The sequence below is a fragment of the Varroa destructor genome, unplaced genomic scaffold (genome assembly GCF_002443255.2).
Source record: "Varroa destructor unplaced genomic scaffold, Vdes_3.0 BEIS01000004.1, whole genome shotgun sequence".
In the NCBI taxonomy this organism is placed as follows: domain Eukaryota; kingdom Metazoa; phylum Arthropoda; class Arachnida; order Mesostigmata; family Varroidae; genus Varroa; species Varroa destructor.
The window spans coordinates 38,664,897-38,682,129 of NW_019211457.1; the positions used below are offsets into that span (position 1 = coordinate 38,664,897).

Below are 17,233 nucleotides of genomic sequence, written 5' to 3' on the forward strand. Positions count from 1 at the left end.
TACGGTTGTGCGACGTATGTTTGACCCACGGCGGCACGTTTATATACTGGACATCTGAGTTAAAAGTTGCTGACATCTGCTTATAGAGACGTCGGCACATATACACTTTACGTTTATAAAAGTTTTTTTCGTACTGTTAATTAGCAATACATACATGGATCCGTATACTACCTATACCTAAAAAGTAAATGAGAACAAGCACGGATATATGTTCAACTGGCAATAATTTTAATGCTATATTTTGTTGTTGATAATTATAATAATACACTATAATTATAAATGCGATGTGTGTATTCTTCGTTTGTTGTGTGTCTCTATTTTTTTTTTTTACAGTACAGAGTTGCCTCATAATTCTACGCCACTTTCAGACCCTCCACGTATTTTTTTTTTTTTTTTTATTTAGAAAGCCTCACCTTCAGCGTGACACAGCACTCATAATACTAGCACTATCGTGGTAGCATTACAGTTTCATTAGTTTGTCACCATGATACATACGACATGAATGCTCACCGAAACCCCAGTAATGGGTAAATATATTTATCTATCTATATATGTCATAACTTCACCGTCGTCTTCATCGTTCTCTCCTACTCAATTAGCAACAATTCTTGTCGAATCCATTTCCGTAATAATAGCAAAACTTTATACATCACTTATTCTTTAATCCATCCGTATTTAGACATCAAACTCTACGCAATGACAATAATGGCCACCGATCTTCTTCCACCTATATGCGTATATATATGTGTATATATATATATATATATGTATATATATATATATGTGTATGTGTATATATATATATATATATATATATATATATATGTTTGCCTATGTACAACATACTCCACTTGATCTCTTGACCTAATTCAACGTCAGCTACCTCCAATTGGATTACCGGTTCTTAAACTCCGACTACCCCACCATTATCATAGGAATTCGGCTCAGTTATTGAAAGCTTGAAAACGCAATGCAATCTATGTGTGTGTATCTGTGTTTGTGTATAAGTAGTATTTCGAGTTGTCACTTGGAACTCCTGTCCAAATTTCGTGCCCGGCCGGCAGTCATCGTTTCGCGTTGTTTGTTTTTCACTCTATTCAACAACGCGTCTCTCTTCCGCTTCGTGCGCTGCTCCAGGGGCATGTTCTCACCCCAGAATGAATCGTCCAGTCAGTCAGTCAGTCAGTCAGTCAATCAATCAATCAACCGCGAGCCGTCTGGTCAGTCGGCTAGCTTGTGGATCAACATAGGCCACGGAGAACATTTGCACCGTCAATGATATTGCATCGACGCACCATCTACCCACATCCAGACCAATGCACCCTCCGCCACGCCGGCGTCACTTTCACCAGCGCCAGGACCCAACCAACGAATAAAAACACTCCACGTATTCGCGCGCTATAATCAATCAATCAATCAATCAACCAAACTCAACTAATTAACGACGGAAAACGAAAAAACTCTAAAAACGAAGAAAAGCTTCAAGAACAGCTTGCCGGAGATCATAAAATCCCCCGACTTTTGGGGGAGGGGGCAGGAGGGGCCGAAGAGGGCATATTAGTGTTCGGTATCAGAGGATTGCTGGAGGTTAGCGCTCTCCCAGGATGCTTTGTCAAAGTTGCGACGACTCAGTCTAATCTGCCGCGGTTAATAGAGGGGCTATATCATGGTGATGGTGGTTTGTATTTTACTCAGCTTAACGCTAACAGCCACTAAAAGCCGCTAATACCGAATCAATGTCACCTCGACACCGGCACACCCATGGCACCTAACCAAGCAACAAACTGGAAGAGGGGGGTGCCATACAACAAAATGATACACCAATCTGAACCCCCCGCGCACCACGTGCGTGCCGCATCCGTTCTAACGTCGGCTAGAAACCACTGCGCCACATTGACGCATCGAGCTTTATGCTTGCATAAGGCACATGTAAGTTTCAGCTGAGAGCGGCAAAAAAATGTCTAAGCTGGGCGTGCAAACTGCTTCTCGTATCTGCATCCAGTGACCAAAACAAAGGAAGACCAAGTGACAAACGCATTTGTAAGACTGATATGTCAACTGATTTAAACGCCAACATGACGATGATGATCTGTAGCTGTATCATCATTGTGAAAAAAGCTATACATCGACACTGCTACACGAGCGGTAGGCCTCCTCTCGAAAGACAGTGTCCCCTTAACATCATCTGGATTCATCATATTATATACGCACATATATAATACGTGTAAAATCAATTATCCAGCGACTGACATCTATTATAGATACATTGTCACTTTATGTAATTTTGTTAATTCGCTAAGCATAAACAGTTACGTTAAGTCCATCGAAGTGTTTTTATATGTCTGTTTATACAAAATCTATCAAATATGCTATTCCTGCATGTTGGCTGCATGTCATAGAGTGTGTGTGTGTGTGTGTGTGTGTGTCAGTCAATGTTTTTTTGGAGCATATAATTCCGTAATTCGAAACGGTTCGTTTAATGCCTTCGTGCCTGACTGCCATTGTCAATGCCGCCCACAGCCACAAACAATTTTGCTAGCCAAAGTGGGTTATATGAACCCAACAATGAGGCAGGTAACTGCTCGGTCACCCGCACGGTAGTTGGCCAAACTTCTAGTTTCGTCAAACAGTTTATGAGGGACAACAAGAAGAAAAACCTACGTTGTATTTCTTAATGTGTACACAAAAAGGGTAGTGCTAAGCCGGTGAAATAATGGAAGCTTGCTGCAAGCAGAAGTACATTTGAAGGTCATAAAAAATAATGCTAGCAATACCAATAATAGCGGTAGAAACATTTCCAGTAACAGTACTAACTGGTATTTTCTTCCAAAATAGCTATAAATAAATTAGCTGACACATTTGTCACCCTATTTGTATAGTCGTTGCTACGTTATAGCCCAAAAACCCTAAATGCGCTATTTGGTTTGGCCAACATTGTTGCCATCTACTTCTGCCATACCCATATGATTTCGTCGGCCTTCGTCGTTGCGCCTCAAAAAAAATGGCTTTTTAGCATTACGTTTGCAGTGTACGTTTTCACCGTTCCGCTATCGTCACTTATGTTCAATCAGGGCACCCAAGCTTGATACCTCTGTTCTTCGATACAGCGTTTAATCTTGATTAAGGCTTCCACTTCATTCCAACAATAACGCCGCACCGCCATAGGAACGATCTCTTATTTGACAGTTGCGGGGGTCCTCCCTAATATCGGGGCACTATTGCGCCTCGTCCTACCTGCGAGTCGTACTCTACAGGTATGAGGAGATAACACCAGATCGATCCAAAAACAAATTACACCTCGTACTGTGCATCCGTCAAATAAACACACAATTGACCGAAATAGCGGATAAACAAAAATAAATATTACATAAAAAAGCATCGACCAGCATTTTACGTACTTTTTACTATCGTAGCCGAGGTGTATCAGATCGGATAGAACAGTATCAGTGAGAGCGGCAACCAGAGTCGCAAGGCGGCCAGCATTGGAGAAAGACCGTACAGACATCTATATAAGCGAATTGTTGGATGATCGACAACGTAAAACAAGGCGAGACTCAACATAACGAACAGTTCCCCTATCCTATACATATCTACTTAAAGTTTCATATGAAAGTAACTCTCTTATCTTCATATAAAACGAATAGATAAGAAATAAGCCTTTTTTTAAGTAGTTTACGTGAAAAATAAGAGTTAATATTTAAAAAAATAAGACATTTATGGCCACAACAGAGCCCAAAAAATTGCAACGCAATAACACAAATGGCAAAAAACTAATGATTCCTCTCAGAACTATGGACCGTAGAAGGCTCGAGTCGGTGTTGTCGGCCCTCGCCGCGCGACGCTGCTAAGTATCTTGAACAAATCATTCAGTTTCTAAGCGAGTGGGAGAACCGTATCGTTAAAATAACATGGTGACAACAACACATTTTTTTGTCCTTTGGTTATATAATAGGACACGGCTAAGGGGTAGATGGCTCTGTTGCTATTTTGGTTCTTATCGCTAGCTTAAACAGAAGTTAGAATCGATCGTCGAAGCAAGGAAGAGAAATCAAACGCTGCCATAGGGAGGACAGCACTTCAAGCTAATTGCCCGCTAGTGGCGACGCTCTGGCTGTTTCTTGGGTCGACCTCTTCCAATTTTATTTTAATATTTCATTCGTTCACGATAACTCGCCCTGGCTGCATAGCGTACGCCGCTACAAAGGTCTCTTCCCTCGAAACGAACGCTCCAACCGGGATTAATCGCTCGGTCCGTTCAAGCCAGTCAACCAGAAGGAAGATATTTATCTACACAGCCAGAAAAAACAAGACACGACTACGCAGACAAATAGACAGACATGCCATCTAGCTTGCTTTCTGCTAACGCCCGCCCAGACCCGCTCGACCAGCTGTCATGGTCTCCCTACCGGTTTTGCCGAAATCTGTCCGAATAAAGTTGTATCTGGCGTGCTTAAAGGTGGCCACAATAAACGTCCTGGCCACAAACGGACATGCGACAGGACGTTGGCAGTCGCTAGGCGTGAGCGTTGTGGATCTCGGCTGATAATGTCTTTAGCAAGGAACATATGCTATCAGCAATTAGAGCAGACTCGCAACCCCGAGACAGTTCGTAACTATTCGGCGCCGCACGAAACATGGCCGATGTCGCTTATAGCGGAACGTGCTATAATAATATAACTTCGTCCAGAAGCATTATCACACATAGCAGACAATAACGAGTCAGCAGTGAATAAAGCAACGGAAAGACTTAGTTCGGGTTAGTGGAGTAACCCACTGCAGATCGCACTGAAGTGGGGTGGGGTGGGCTCATTGCTAAAGCACCAACGCATTATTGGTGATGCTGTAGTTACAACAAGGTATTACCGTCACCGGCGCCAAAGCCCCAACATCTCTGGAAGCATAACCCACTGGTCCTTGTATGCCCACTCGTGTTGGGCCTCAGAAATATTTACGTGTTACTACGTAGCTGTTCGCCGCACGCCTCAATCAGCCGCAAGTTACGTGCCAAAACGTTCCGTCGACACTGAGGCACGCAGGCCGGTTATGAACGCGCATCCCTCGATTTACTGTTATGTCTAGGGACGAATTATACTTTATAGCTACTAACTGCTTGCTTCATTTTTCGCAAGAAGGAGTCATTGAAAAAAGCTTTGATTTGGCGGATGCATGATGGTAGCGTGAACGGAAGCGACTCAAGGGAAAACAACAACGAAATATTCGCAATAATAGTTAATGCCATGCTAGACGTGTGACGGCAGCTTCACTTGGGGTAGACGGCAACAACGACGATAACATCTTAATTGCTCTGTTTTTTTTTTTTTTTACTGTGGTGAATATGGCAAGGAAGCTGGATCAATCAGCAATCGTTGATGCAAATACATGATCCTAGTATAACTGGTAATCATAATGGCGAGAGTTAGATAAACAATGCAGTAGTGGTTAAGGCACATTGAGCCACCGAGTAAAACTACAGAGGTAGAAAGAGCTGCAGTGAAAAACGTACTAGTAAAAGAAACAAATGAAAGAAAGGGAAGCCTTTAAAAAACCTAGGGAAAGACTAAGATTCACTCGTGCTGATCTACCCTTAATAGATTAACCATGTGCTCGTTACTCATTCAGGCGTCCGGCACTTTTCCCAGCGCCTAGTTCCACACCCCCTGCCCACTTTTCTTCCTGGCGCAATGTTGTGATCTGTATGTTGTCGCTCCGTGTATGGGTGTATATGTGTGTATTCGGGTGCGACACCGCAATTACGGCCGCGTCATATAACGTACACAAATTGAACCACTGTCATTCCCAGCATGGTGATGGTGCGTACGGTCTATTGTGTCGTCTTTCATAACATCTCTATCACACAATACGGCACATGCTGGCTACTTCGGTTCTTCAAATTGTTTTCACACATACGGTCGAAATACTATACTATTATTTTCTATAACAATGAACGGTTAACAGGGCTGCACCATACACGAAGCACATCGGCTAATTAATGCCTTGCAACTCCACCTGTTAGTAATCGTAGAGCCCAGCTAGTGGGGTTGTCGTCCGATCGATGGATTGAGCAAGATATAGTGATGGAGAGTTTTGCTATAGAGTTCGTTGGTGCCGACTCCACCGTCCGAGTGCTCTGCACACGTTGTTCTAGGTATGCACGCAGGCAAGCTCATTGGCGTCGCCGGGCGCAAGTCCATGCCGAAAAGGTGGGCCATGATTTGCTTAAAGTCAACCGACGGCCAGGCTCGCTTTCTCTCTAGTTCCTGTGCTATATCTGCATGAGAGTATCCTTCAAAGTATGTGTGCGTCCGCGTGTCTGTGAGCCGCGTCTGTAGTTGTATTCGAGTGTGTGTATCTGCTACATGTTGCTATTTTTCTTCCTGTGTGAACGACCCCCTGTGAACGAAATCTGCTCATTATCATACAGCATCCATCTCTCCCTCGCTCGCATATAGCTTCATAAGTGAAGAACGGGACAGCACTCAGGACTCAGGCACTCGTTTACTGTCAGTTTAAAGATCGATGATTTTTTAATGAATTAATTTACTTATTCAGATTTTGTTGCTGCTGCTGCTGCTGCTGCTGCTGCTGTTGGGTCTGACACATCGTCGTGTCTCGATAAATAACAGATTTCGTCTCTGTAAGAAGGATTTCAGCGGTAGCTTGAACTTGACAATTATGGTACGATAATGCCATATATCAGGGAACAGGATACTACTAGTCGTGCATAGTTTAACATTTGTCAATTTTGCTTTTTCTCGTTGTAACATAATACCAACATGTCCCGACATGTGAGTTGTACAGGCTACGTTCGAGCTGTTAACGAGGCCATCTTGGTATCGACGAGCAACGTGGACGGCTGTAGGCGACAGGGGTTGGGCGGTCTCCCTCTCGCCCTCATATGCCCAGAAAACAGAGAAGAATATGCCCAATGCAGCCTCTGCTACATGTTAGAGTAAAGATAGGTAGGTCGAAGAGAGCAGGGGCATCAGCAAGTAAAAATATGTCTGCTCTTCTTGCCAATATTGAAATGCCGATCTGTGATCTTTGGGCCTCAATCAATTGCTTAATCAATCTTCCTCATTGTACGATCATCGTTGCACGTTTTCCTAGGTTCTTGAAATTTTCATTTTCAACATTTTGCCGAAGATTTTGCGGTCTTCATAATCGATGCAGTTAAATTAACTGTAATAATGCGGTAGCAGTAACAGTGAGCAAGGTAATATTATTAATTCTTATCTTCCCGTAGCAGTTGATCACAGACTAGGTGTCTTCTGTTTATCTAACTCCCGAATAGCCACTTCGACGAGCATGAGAAGACTGCTGAACTCTTCTTTGTGTTGAATAGACGAGATCGACTGGCGACGTTTCGGCGACGATGGTGGAGGTGGTGGAGATGGTGTGTGTAGGCCATAGACGCCCGTGTCATCCGAACACTCATCGGTATCGTCCTCCGAGTGTCGTTTGCGCTTTACGCCATGAACGAAGCCATGGTGCCCACCATGACTCTGTTCTTGCTCATGGCTTCGCTGCCAGCGGGCGGTGAGTTTCAACGGCATCGAACCCCCGCCTTCCCGACGCATTGAGTCTGATGAGCTTTCATCGTCATCGAGGAGGCGCTCGGAGTCGGAATCAAGATCGTCCGAATCCGAGGTGACGGGTGATGCCAAATACGAGTGGTGATTAAGCATCGCAGTTGTACGATGAATCGGAGCGCCAAATTTTGGCGTCGTTGTCGTTGTTCCTGATGAAAGCGCTGTTGTCGCTGACACCTGATGTAAGCCACCATTCTGTCCGGACGCATTACTAGTACTAGTGTGCGAGCTAGTCAGCGAACTCTGACTTGTCGAACCCGCTCCAACCTTCCGCGTGATCGTATATTGCAATGGATCGTTACCCTCTTTTCGGATGATGTCTGGTAGGATTCGACGACGTGCATTAATGAACCAATTGCACACCTGTAAAACACTTAGTCCAGTCTCTTTGCTCAAGAACAACTTCTCCTGATCCGAAGGGTAAGCATTATACCTGTGCTCGTACAACCACATCCGTAGAATCTTGACTGATTCCTTCGGTAGGTTGCCGCGCCTTTTCCGAGCGTATAGATCAGCCGTAGAAAGAGCAGTTGTCGTCTCGGATGCCGAGTCATATGCACGACCGCCATCACTACCACCGCCGTTGCTAGTGCCTCGTCCAGCGCTCTGCAGTCCATTGTTACTGTCGAGCATGGCCGTAGCAGCTGCAAGCCCGTCGTTCACGGGTGGCGTATCATACAAATTCATCCTGAAGTAACAGCGGTGATGAACAACTTCAACAGCGTCTCAAAATGGTGCTAATAACGTCCAATCAATGTTACGCCATATTATATGACTATGACTATGACAGATCACACAAACACACATAAATGACTGACGAGATAAAGTTCGCAACAGGTACTTTCTCCACTGGCAATGATATCCAATACGCGTGTCCCGCAATTAAAACTCAACAAACACACGAAAATGGTATCCAATGATGCAGACAAGTCGTACTGAGTCTGGGGGGGTGACACGAATTGATTACCCCCGGCACCCACTTTGGAATTGCACAGTCGACCACTGCATTCACTGCAATAGGTCCATCACTATAACAACAACAACAACAACGACGACGACGACGACAACAACAAACAAACAACAACGACAACAACAACAACAACAACAACAACAACAACAACGGTAGTAGTAGTAGCAGCAGCAGCAACAACAACAACAAATTATTGCTAGTTTCGAATCGTGACACTGAAGCGGCAGTCGTAGTAGAAACTCTACTGGCAGGGGTCACGTCGGTAACTGAGCGGCATTACACGCGAGGTGCATGCAGCTGAAAATCGAACGCTTACAATTGTTTCCTTCTGCTGTACTCGCTAAATGTCACATGTTGTTACTGCTGTTGGTGAGCACCGTACAATTTTCTACAATCCTCATTTCAATCACAAGCGTCCACCGTTACTACAAACCGATATTATCCGTTTGCGTGTCGCTGGCTTCTATTTCAACTAGCAATAACGCATAACAGTAGATGATACTGTCGTCACCGGCACGGATTCAATCGCGTTTTGCCGATCGCGTCGACTTCCTTCAACTGTCTGATGCCAGCACGTGGTGCCGCAGTCGTCAAGGCTGTCACTTGGTCAAACCGCCTGAAGGGAGAGAAGCAGCGGGACTGGGTGAGGGCAGCTACTATAGCGCCAGTTGTCGCTGCTGCAGCAGCGGCGGCGGCGGCGGCGGCAGCAGCAGCGACAGTGACGGTTACTGTCAGTGCCAGAAGAAAGCGTTAGCCAGTCAGCCACGCAAGTGCCCCATAGCACCAGCACAGCCACTCAACCCGCCGATGGTGCCTGCCACCGGACAGGCACCAGCAGCCACCAGCTACCTACCAGGCTGGCGACCACATTGCCACTCATGGCCACGGAGCTATTGCGAACAGCTACGGCGAGCGACCGACTGGATATACCTCAAACATAGCATCAGCAACCGTACATATATTACAAACAGCAGCAACAGTTACACTCAAATTTCCTAACAATGCTGACGTGGTTGTCTTTAATGACTCGAACGCTCTCGTCTCGCAGACAGACCTATAGGGTGTGCTAAGCTGCTGGCGCGCATGTCGGTCGTGGCGGGAGCAGCGCTTTGACCGTCCTCAGTGCGTTGTTTATGTTTGTTTGGTGGAACAGCCAATCAGCCATTGCCGACATGAAAAGACAAACCGTAATTGCAGAGGTAGCAACAACGAACCGTACTAGTTTCGATAGCTTGCTGGCTAGCTCACACCCAGTAGATTGCCTGGTTAATGTGGAGACCATGTGGCGAACGATGCAGATGCAGTTCAAGAAACACTTCAGCCACGACATCGAACAGGCGCACCTTGGGCCTGCAGGCAACACGCGCTTAACGATGGCGCTATTTTCGCATGACACTTCTGAATCGGGGGATGCAGTAACAGAGAGAGAGAGAGAGAGAGAGAGAGAGAGAGAGAGGGGGAGAGGGAGAGAGAGAGAGAGACGAAGCGTTGTTGGAGGAAACGTGCGATCTCTACTGTGTTAGGTTTGAGGGATTTTTTGATGATGTTGCTGTAAGCCGTTGTCAGTTGGCGACTGAAAAGTACCAGCTTCAGTGATAGTGGACGATCGGGCCGAAGTCAGCAAAACACGTAAACATTTTTGAAACGCAATCAAATTCGTATAGTGCAGGCGCTAATACAGGTACACAAATCTATATACTTTGAAGGAGCTTTCTGAACGTCGACGTATTTCGTTGTTTCGTGTGACTGCCGAATAAGAGAGCGGGTACTGCATATGGGCAAGCTACAACATTGGGAAAATGAAGAACTAACTCTTTAATTTTCCGAAGCACATTCTCCTACTGAAGACACACCTCTGGTCTTGTTTACAGCATGACGAAAAAAAGTGACGTCAGATCTGATACGCTACCATTTGCATGATAACGGGACGATTTCGAGCTTATAATGATGAGTTTGTTATTATTATTTATGAGAAAACAGTCACACTATCGCAATCGGCTACCGCCGATGACGACGCCACATGATGCCCAAAATAATGCACCACGATCTTGTTGCTTTACACGAAGTATTGGCCTCTAGCATCTTTCTCTCCCATGTTAATGAAGTCCAAATAGGTACCGGCGATAGGGAGTTTGAATCTGCGCCCTGGATCTTTACAAATAGTAATGTATAGCTCGAAAGGTACGCATGATAAACGATGTAGGCCCCCGGCCCGCTTTAAGAACGAAGGCTTAACTCGGTCAAACCTTTCGAGCTGCTTTGATGAGAGGTGATTTCAGACTAATTGCATCCCGTAGAAAATAATGAGAGCCACCATTATTTCAAACAAAGAAAACGACATGTAACGCGCCATAAAAGCCATGAAGGCGCACGTATTCGCACACTCGCGACTATCGTTCGCCGTATTTGGCCCGTGACCTGCCTTTCGAAAGCTCAGTGGTTCATGGGCAAGAGCACCCCTCGGTACTCGAAATCATTCAGGTACTTAGTCAAGCCTTACCAATAGAAAACAATGACAATAACGTCGATGTGCCTTAAATGCACCCAGTGAAAAATACAGACGTTGTAAAGATTGCAAAATCAACAAAGTCTGCCGGACTGTCCTTTCATAAGCATTCGAAGGTGTAACTCAAAGACTCTGTTTATTCGTTTTTCTTTTTATGGCATTTTTTTTTATTGCCTCTATCCTAAAGACGCTTTGCTAAAACGCGTTACTAAATGCCGGTTATCTTATCCCTTAGTCATATGGGATTACGTGTTTGTTGTCTTTTCCACGATGTACTTAATATACGTGTACGTCTGTATGCACATATACACTCCAGGCGGTGTGCTTATATGTTATGATAGAAGAGGCATCATAGCCTGTAGGGGGGTAGTAGTAGTAGTAGTATAGGGCCAGTAATCACGTATCTCACTATCTACGAGTTGGCGTCGCTGAATAATTTTTCTCTCCTCCTCGATTTACCCATTGATGGACGGTTTTTAAAGTTAAAGTGGTTAATACAATACTGAAAAAGGCAGCATGTTTTCACGTTAACAGCTACATTTGTTATGACCTCGCTTCTTCATGGAGAAATTGGTCTTCGTTTCTTGGTAGCTGGGCAATTTTTTAAGAGTCTACAGCTTTTTCGCTCATTCGTTTTTTTGTTTGCTTTGCTGAAATTTGGCTGTACCTTTGTGAAATCAGTATTCTCCCGCAACGGTCTCTGAGCGGAAGTACCACATCTAACCTGTTTTAATGATTCCAGCGGCTGACAAGTTGCTTTATCGGACCTGTTTATCTAGCAAACATGATAATACTTATACTTACTTAATAATAGTTTTTTTTTAAATTGTGTACGTATATATATATTGTATGTTCGAATAAAGGCCATTGTATCAGTGACTTAGGGTTTAGTGTAATGGGGCTTTAGGTAAAATATTAGCGTGGTCGGAAGAACTGTATAGAAGCTAATACTATCGCCATGCTTTAATAACCTCATCTTGTTATTTTGTTATTCAAAATAAGGTAGGCAAATTAAACAATAGGCGAAGCAGTTTGGATCACCTGAATGATTTATTGATGTGATCTGCTCTACGATGTAACCTAATTGTCCTGTGGCCTTACTTTTAGCAGTGCAATTCGTCGAGCCTTATACGGTTGCTACGTGCTTGTGTACAACTACTAAATACTAGACTGCGTAACGTTTCGTTCGTGCAGAAAAACTGCCTCTATGCCAGAGACGAAAATTGGGCCAGTAGCGTCGCGACAATAGTCTACTGAGAAGTCAAAGCAGAACTTTGGCCTGTTTTGTGACATGTACCCTTGCGCCCGGTCCTATGGCCTGTGTTTTTCTGTACCTTCTCTGTGCGATAAAGCGCACCAACCGTTCGCTGTTGCCGTCGTCGTGCAAATCGTCGAATGGACCTATCGAGATCAAGACAGGAAGAATGTGGAGAGCGACATATCACGGTGTATAAGCGGCAGCGGCAGCCGACGATGGTTGTCTCATAGAAAATCGTCGTATGGGTAGTGGGCAGTGTCGTTACTAGGAGGCACGAGCGACTGCAGTCAGTAGTCTGCAATCGCTTAACACTAGTTCTCGAGCCTTCAAATTCTGACCCAGCAGCGGCACAGACGTATAGCGTAAGCTTAGGTGGGTTGGTCGGGTAGTCGCTCGACAGATGATTGCGGTGCGCTCAGTGACTCCTCACATTGCGAACATTAGCGGCGGGATCGCTTGGTTGAATTCTGCTTCGAGAATGCTACGTAGTACCATCTAGATAGGTAGTAGTAACAGACCACTACATAGAAAGAACCGAAGGGCCTGGAAGCAAACGAGAACCGGTCAGGACCACACTATTGAGTTCCGACTGACAATAGCGTCACAAGATTCACAACTGTACTGCCTAACCACCATTGGCAGCACATGGCGGTCCTTACTAGGTAGCTGGTCCACGACCGTAAGCAGACAAACAAAAGCAGAAAGAAACACCGGTTAGCGCTAATGCTCCTACGGCTTTTACCAACAGTAGTCTTGTCGCCATGGCCGCCCGGCGTAGTGTGATGCGACGCACGATAACCCCCATCCACCACTGTTGTCAACGTTATCGACCATATCGCCGTCAATGTAACGCCGCAGTCTCATTCTAGCAGTTACGGTCGACAGGGATAATGACAACAGTCTCAATCACTAAGTAGAAACACCAAACTTCAGGACGCAGGGCAAATCGACCGACGTGCTCAGCAGGGAGCGGCGGCGGCGGCGGCGGCGGCGGCTACAACAGTAGTTGAGTAATTCACTAAACGAATGCGTTTTCCGTAACGCGTGTGCATGCATTTCTCTCAGCGCACCTCCGTCGTTCTGTTCGATGTGTGAATGCCGCGAATATGCAAGAGGGGTACATGTAATAGAAGACTAAATAGAGCAGAGGACCTTGTCGGTCTTCTGTATTAGGATCAAGAAAAGAAGGGCGCCTTACGGCACATCTACCGTCCGCTACGAAGCGACGCTGGCGCACCCAAAAGTGAACGTAAGAGAAGGAAAAGGTAGAGATAAAGAGACCACCAATTCTATTCCTACTTTCGTTACTATAAGAGCTGCAATGTTAAGCCCTTATAGAAGTAAGCCACAAACAAGTCGGTCGGTAGACCGACCGACCAACCATTTAACTAGTCTACGCCAGGAAACATTTTCTATCGATTCAACAGACGACAACGACGTAGCGAGATCGAGACGCGTGTCCCGCTTATTTGAGCAGTCGCTTTACTAATACATGGGAAGCGGCGGAACAGCGCGCCGAGGCAAGGGAAAAAGTCATCTGCGGTGGCCCCTGTTTATTTGACAACGAGCTGGGTAAAACAATGTCACTCGAGCTTGTTATTGTAGAGTAATCAAACGTTCGTACTTTTTTTCTTTCTAATATACAATAGTATAGTATGACTGTTATAGGCCTTAGACTGGGCAATAGGCAAGTACTTTATCTTACTAGAAAATAGTGCTGCTCTAAGCGCTTTTGTACAGAACGACACCCCCTTTGTCGTCTTTTCTTGTATACCCCGCATAACAGCGGGAAACGAAAGGCTTGCAGACAACTAACTGGACAGACCGTCCGGATGACCTCAGTTGGAGCAAATCTTAGGATTCTGTGGAAAAAGCAAAAGGAACGGGAGGACCTAGTGAAGTAGAATCGCTGGTGGGTATAACCAGCGGCTAAAGAGCGATAAAAGTAATACATCATTCACACATTTTAACGACAGGGCTCTTCATGCACGTTATGCCGTTCCTAAACAGGTCGCTAAAAGGTCATTTATATGCCTGCATTTTTAAAATATACCTAATTTTTTTAATGAAGCCAAATGACCTAAGAGTCGAGGCAGCATATTTCGCGCCGCGATGAATAATATTTTATATATTACTAAACAAAATAAATCAATAGCAGATGGAGAGGACGCATGAGCTGGGCTCGTGCGCGAATCTGTGATTCCGTTCATTTCCTAAATACCGCAGCTGCTCTGCTCACCTTCAGTGTCTCTAATTATATCTCTATTATTATTAATAACACCTCAGTTATTGTTATCTTAAGAGAAGGCTATAGGCAGGATAGGCAGTAGCAGGGAACGCGATAAGGCCGCTACTACATGCGTTGGTAGCAGACGTCAGGAAGAGCGTCAAGTGAATGGAAAAATGGCATGCGTCTTTCGAAAACGTCAGCCGGTGTGTGACGCTAGCTCGGTTGAGGACTGACATTTATTAACCAGGCGTAAATGGCAACGCACTTGACAGCTTCTATCCATTGACAATGCACAAGAAAATATACAAGGAAGATAAATATGGAGGAACGGATCGCGGATAACGCCGTGAACAAGGCATGATGTTACCAATAATCATTTCGTAAGTCCGTTAGCCGATCTCACGCGCAACTCGAGAATTCGACTCACATCTATTAAAGGACCACGAGAAATCTTCCAGACGTCGAAGTCAAGGAAAAAAGTCCCACAAGACAAGCACCCGGCGTCGCACCGGTCCCATCATTGAAGGTTATTACTCTTAAAGACTTCATCATTAAGAAAAAAAAGCAACAAAACAAGACATCGGAGAAGAAAGACAACGAGTTAAGCAGCAAGACGCTGAAGGAAGATTCTAGATTTATTGAACGAGCTGACCCGGCCCCTGTTGTATTTGGCATCACAACATATCGAGCGAGCCGTCGAACTGTAATGTTTTGGTGGCCTCCTAGCTTGCGGACGTACCGGCAACACTTTCATCACTAGAAGAATAGCAAGCACTAACGAGGCGGGCTAAGCAGTCCACATAGAATCGTGTAGGCTAGACGTAGTGTAGATGAAATAAGTACGCAGAGAAAATAGATATTTGCTACCGTGACATTCTTAAGAAACTATTCTTGGACGACACATGCTTGTTCGGTCGCCTGCGTGCTTTATAGCGTATGAAGACAGGGTTTGCACGTCAACGACAGTAATTATCTCCGAAGAGTGACATTTCGGTGACGCGCCACAAACAGCTATGTACTCGTAGCGGCGGTGGCGGCGGCGGCGGCGGCGGCGCCGACCTCTTGACCGAGCGGTATTTTCAGATTGCCGATCAACAGCTGGCGGAAGCGATGGGCCAAGTGCCGGCTGCCGCGCGTCTTTGCCATAAACAAGCAGCACTGCCAGCAGCGGCAGGTGTGTCAGAATTGGTCACTCCCGTGAAGCCAGGCCTCTGCAACGGCACCCTGTGGGTCGGATGCAGATGACAGCATTGGCCACAATAATAACGATCATTACGACAATAAGGTCGTCTGCTGTAGCAGTTAGGAAGAATCTGATTTGTACTAAAGAACAACGGATCAGACAGGTCTGCTGGCGCATCAGGCTCTTATTATTCGGAACTGCAATGAATGCTCAGATCAATGTGGTTGGCACGAGCACGTTTTCCATATGTGGAAGCTCTAGCCTCCTCCATGGTGCTGCGGTTATAGGTTCAGGTCTGGTTTAGGTCTAATTCTGTATTGAGCAAAGTCACTTTCGATTCAATTCGACAAGTAGACACATATATACGTTCCGGTAATTCGTTTCTGCGCTTGGCGTTGACTCTTATAAATAATGATGAAATGGAACTAAAGTCGCAAGGGACAGTTTTGTCCCGTCGCTGACTGTAAAACGATACGAGCTGGCGCAAAAACTACTGATTTAAGGACAAGGCACCACCTGACAGTTAACATACTTGTCCTAAGATAAAAAAAATGAAGGAATCACTACAATATAAACGCGGGCTGAGCTTGTAGATTTACGCACGACCATAGAGCACTGGTCTTCCTTGAGGTCTATCAGAGCGTGTAGAACATCGCAACATGGCGAGTGATCTATTGTATCAATTTTTTATTTATCTATATTTGTGATCTATTGCATGTATTTGTACTTACAGTAAAACAGATACCACCCTCAAATTTGTCAGGACCAACATCTGAAAATGTAGAAAAAGGCCACAAACAAGTACTGTAACTTGACAAATTTAGTTTACGTAAGTGTGCTTGTCAGTAGGTGTCAATACCTGACGGGTATTAGTGAACATAAGATATATGTATCCGTATATAGGCCAAGTGGATGACGTTAACTTTTCAGGTATACTCAATTTATCCGGCCATCATCTGTTCCGGTCTATCTGTTGACCAGCGATGGTAGCAGCGGTAATGATAGCACATGCTTTGTTTGATCGCCGGTTTAGTTTTTGGAGTGACGCCACATGATACAACGACGGTCATCCGCAAGATTACCAGCGACCGTCTAGAAAAAGCAGGAGTATCGAGCAGCAGTGTGTTGTGCCTTCCTCTTTCTTGCTTATTTCATGTTTGTGTTGAACCGGTAGGCGCTGCTCATGGCTGTCCCTTGTAGACACTTGAACATACGTGCTCGAACGCTTTTGCCGCGCACGGTCCTTTCGCGTAACCCATGTGTTCAATGTGCTTGCTGTATCTGCCTCGCCAACAGTCAGCTCTCGCTGCAGAAGTCATCGTCGTCGCTTTGTTGTCGCTCCTGCTCTCGCTGGCGTCGCCGTGGCTACTGTCGGATGTTTGGTTCTAGAGCAGAGTGCGCTGACGCGAACCCGGCGCTAATGGATCTCGATACGAAATATCGCCGCGTTCTCCAGCAGCTTTCATGACGCCCGCTTTATTATCACTAGCATGGGCA

At 45.3% G+C, this 17,233-nt stretch overlaps 1 protein-coding gene across 3 annotated transcripts; it reads right to left on the reverse strand.

Annotated features, from left to right (window-relative positions):
• Nucleotides 1-205: 205 nt before the first annotated feature.
• On the reverse strand, nucleotides 206-13,759 carry LOC111249605 (uncharacterized). 3 transcript variants are annotated; one of them, XM_086986021.1, is made up of 2 exons: nucleotides 13,070-13,759; nucleotides 206-12,866 (listed from the first exon to the last, which is right to left on the reverse strand). In XM_086986021.1, exon 2 carries the CDS (start codon nucleotides 8,274-8,276, stop codon nucleotides 7,251-7,253), a length of 1,026 nt encoding a protein of 341 aa, XP_086842147.1. In that variant the 5' UTR covers nucleotides 8,277-12,866; nucleotides 13,070-13,759; the 3' UTR covers nucleotides 206-7,250. The 3 variants fall into 3 exon arrangements, with proteins under 3 accessions (XP_086842147.1, XP_022659400.1, XP_086842149.1); XM_022803665.2 differs by having other exon boundaries at nucleotides 13,066-13,759; XM_086986023.1 differs by having other exon boundaries at nucleotides 206-8,277; nucleotides 8,993-13,759.
• Nucleotides 13,760-17,233: the final 3,474 nt, after the last annotated feature.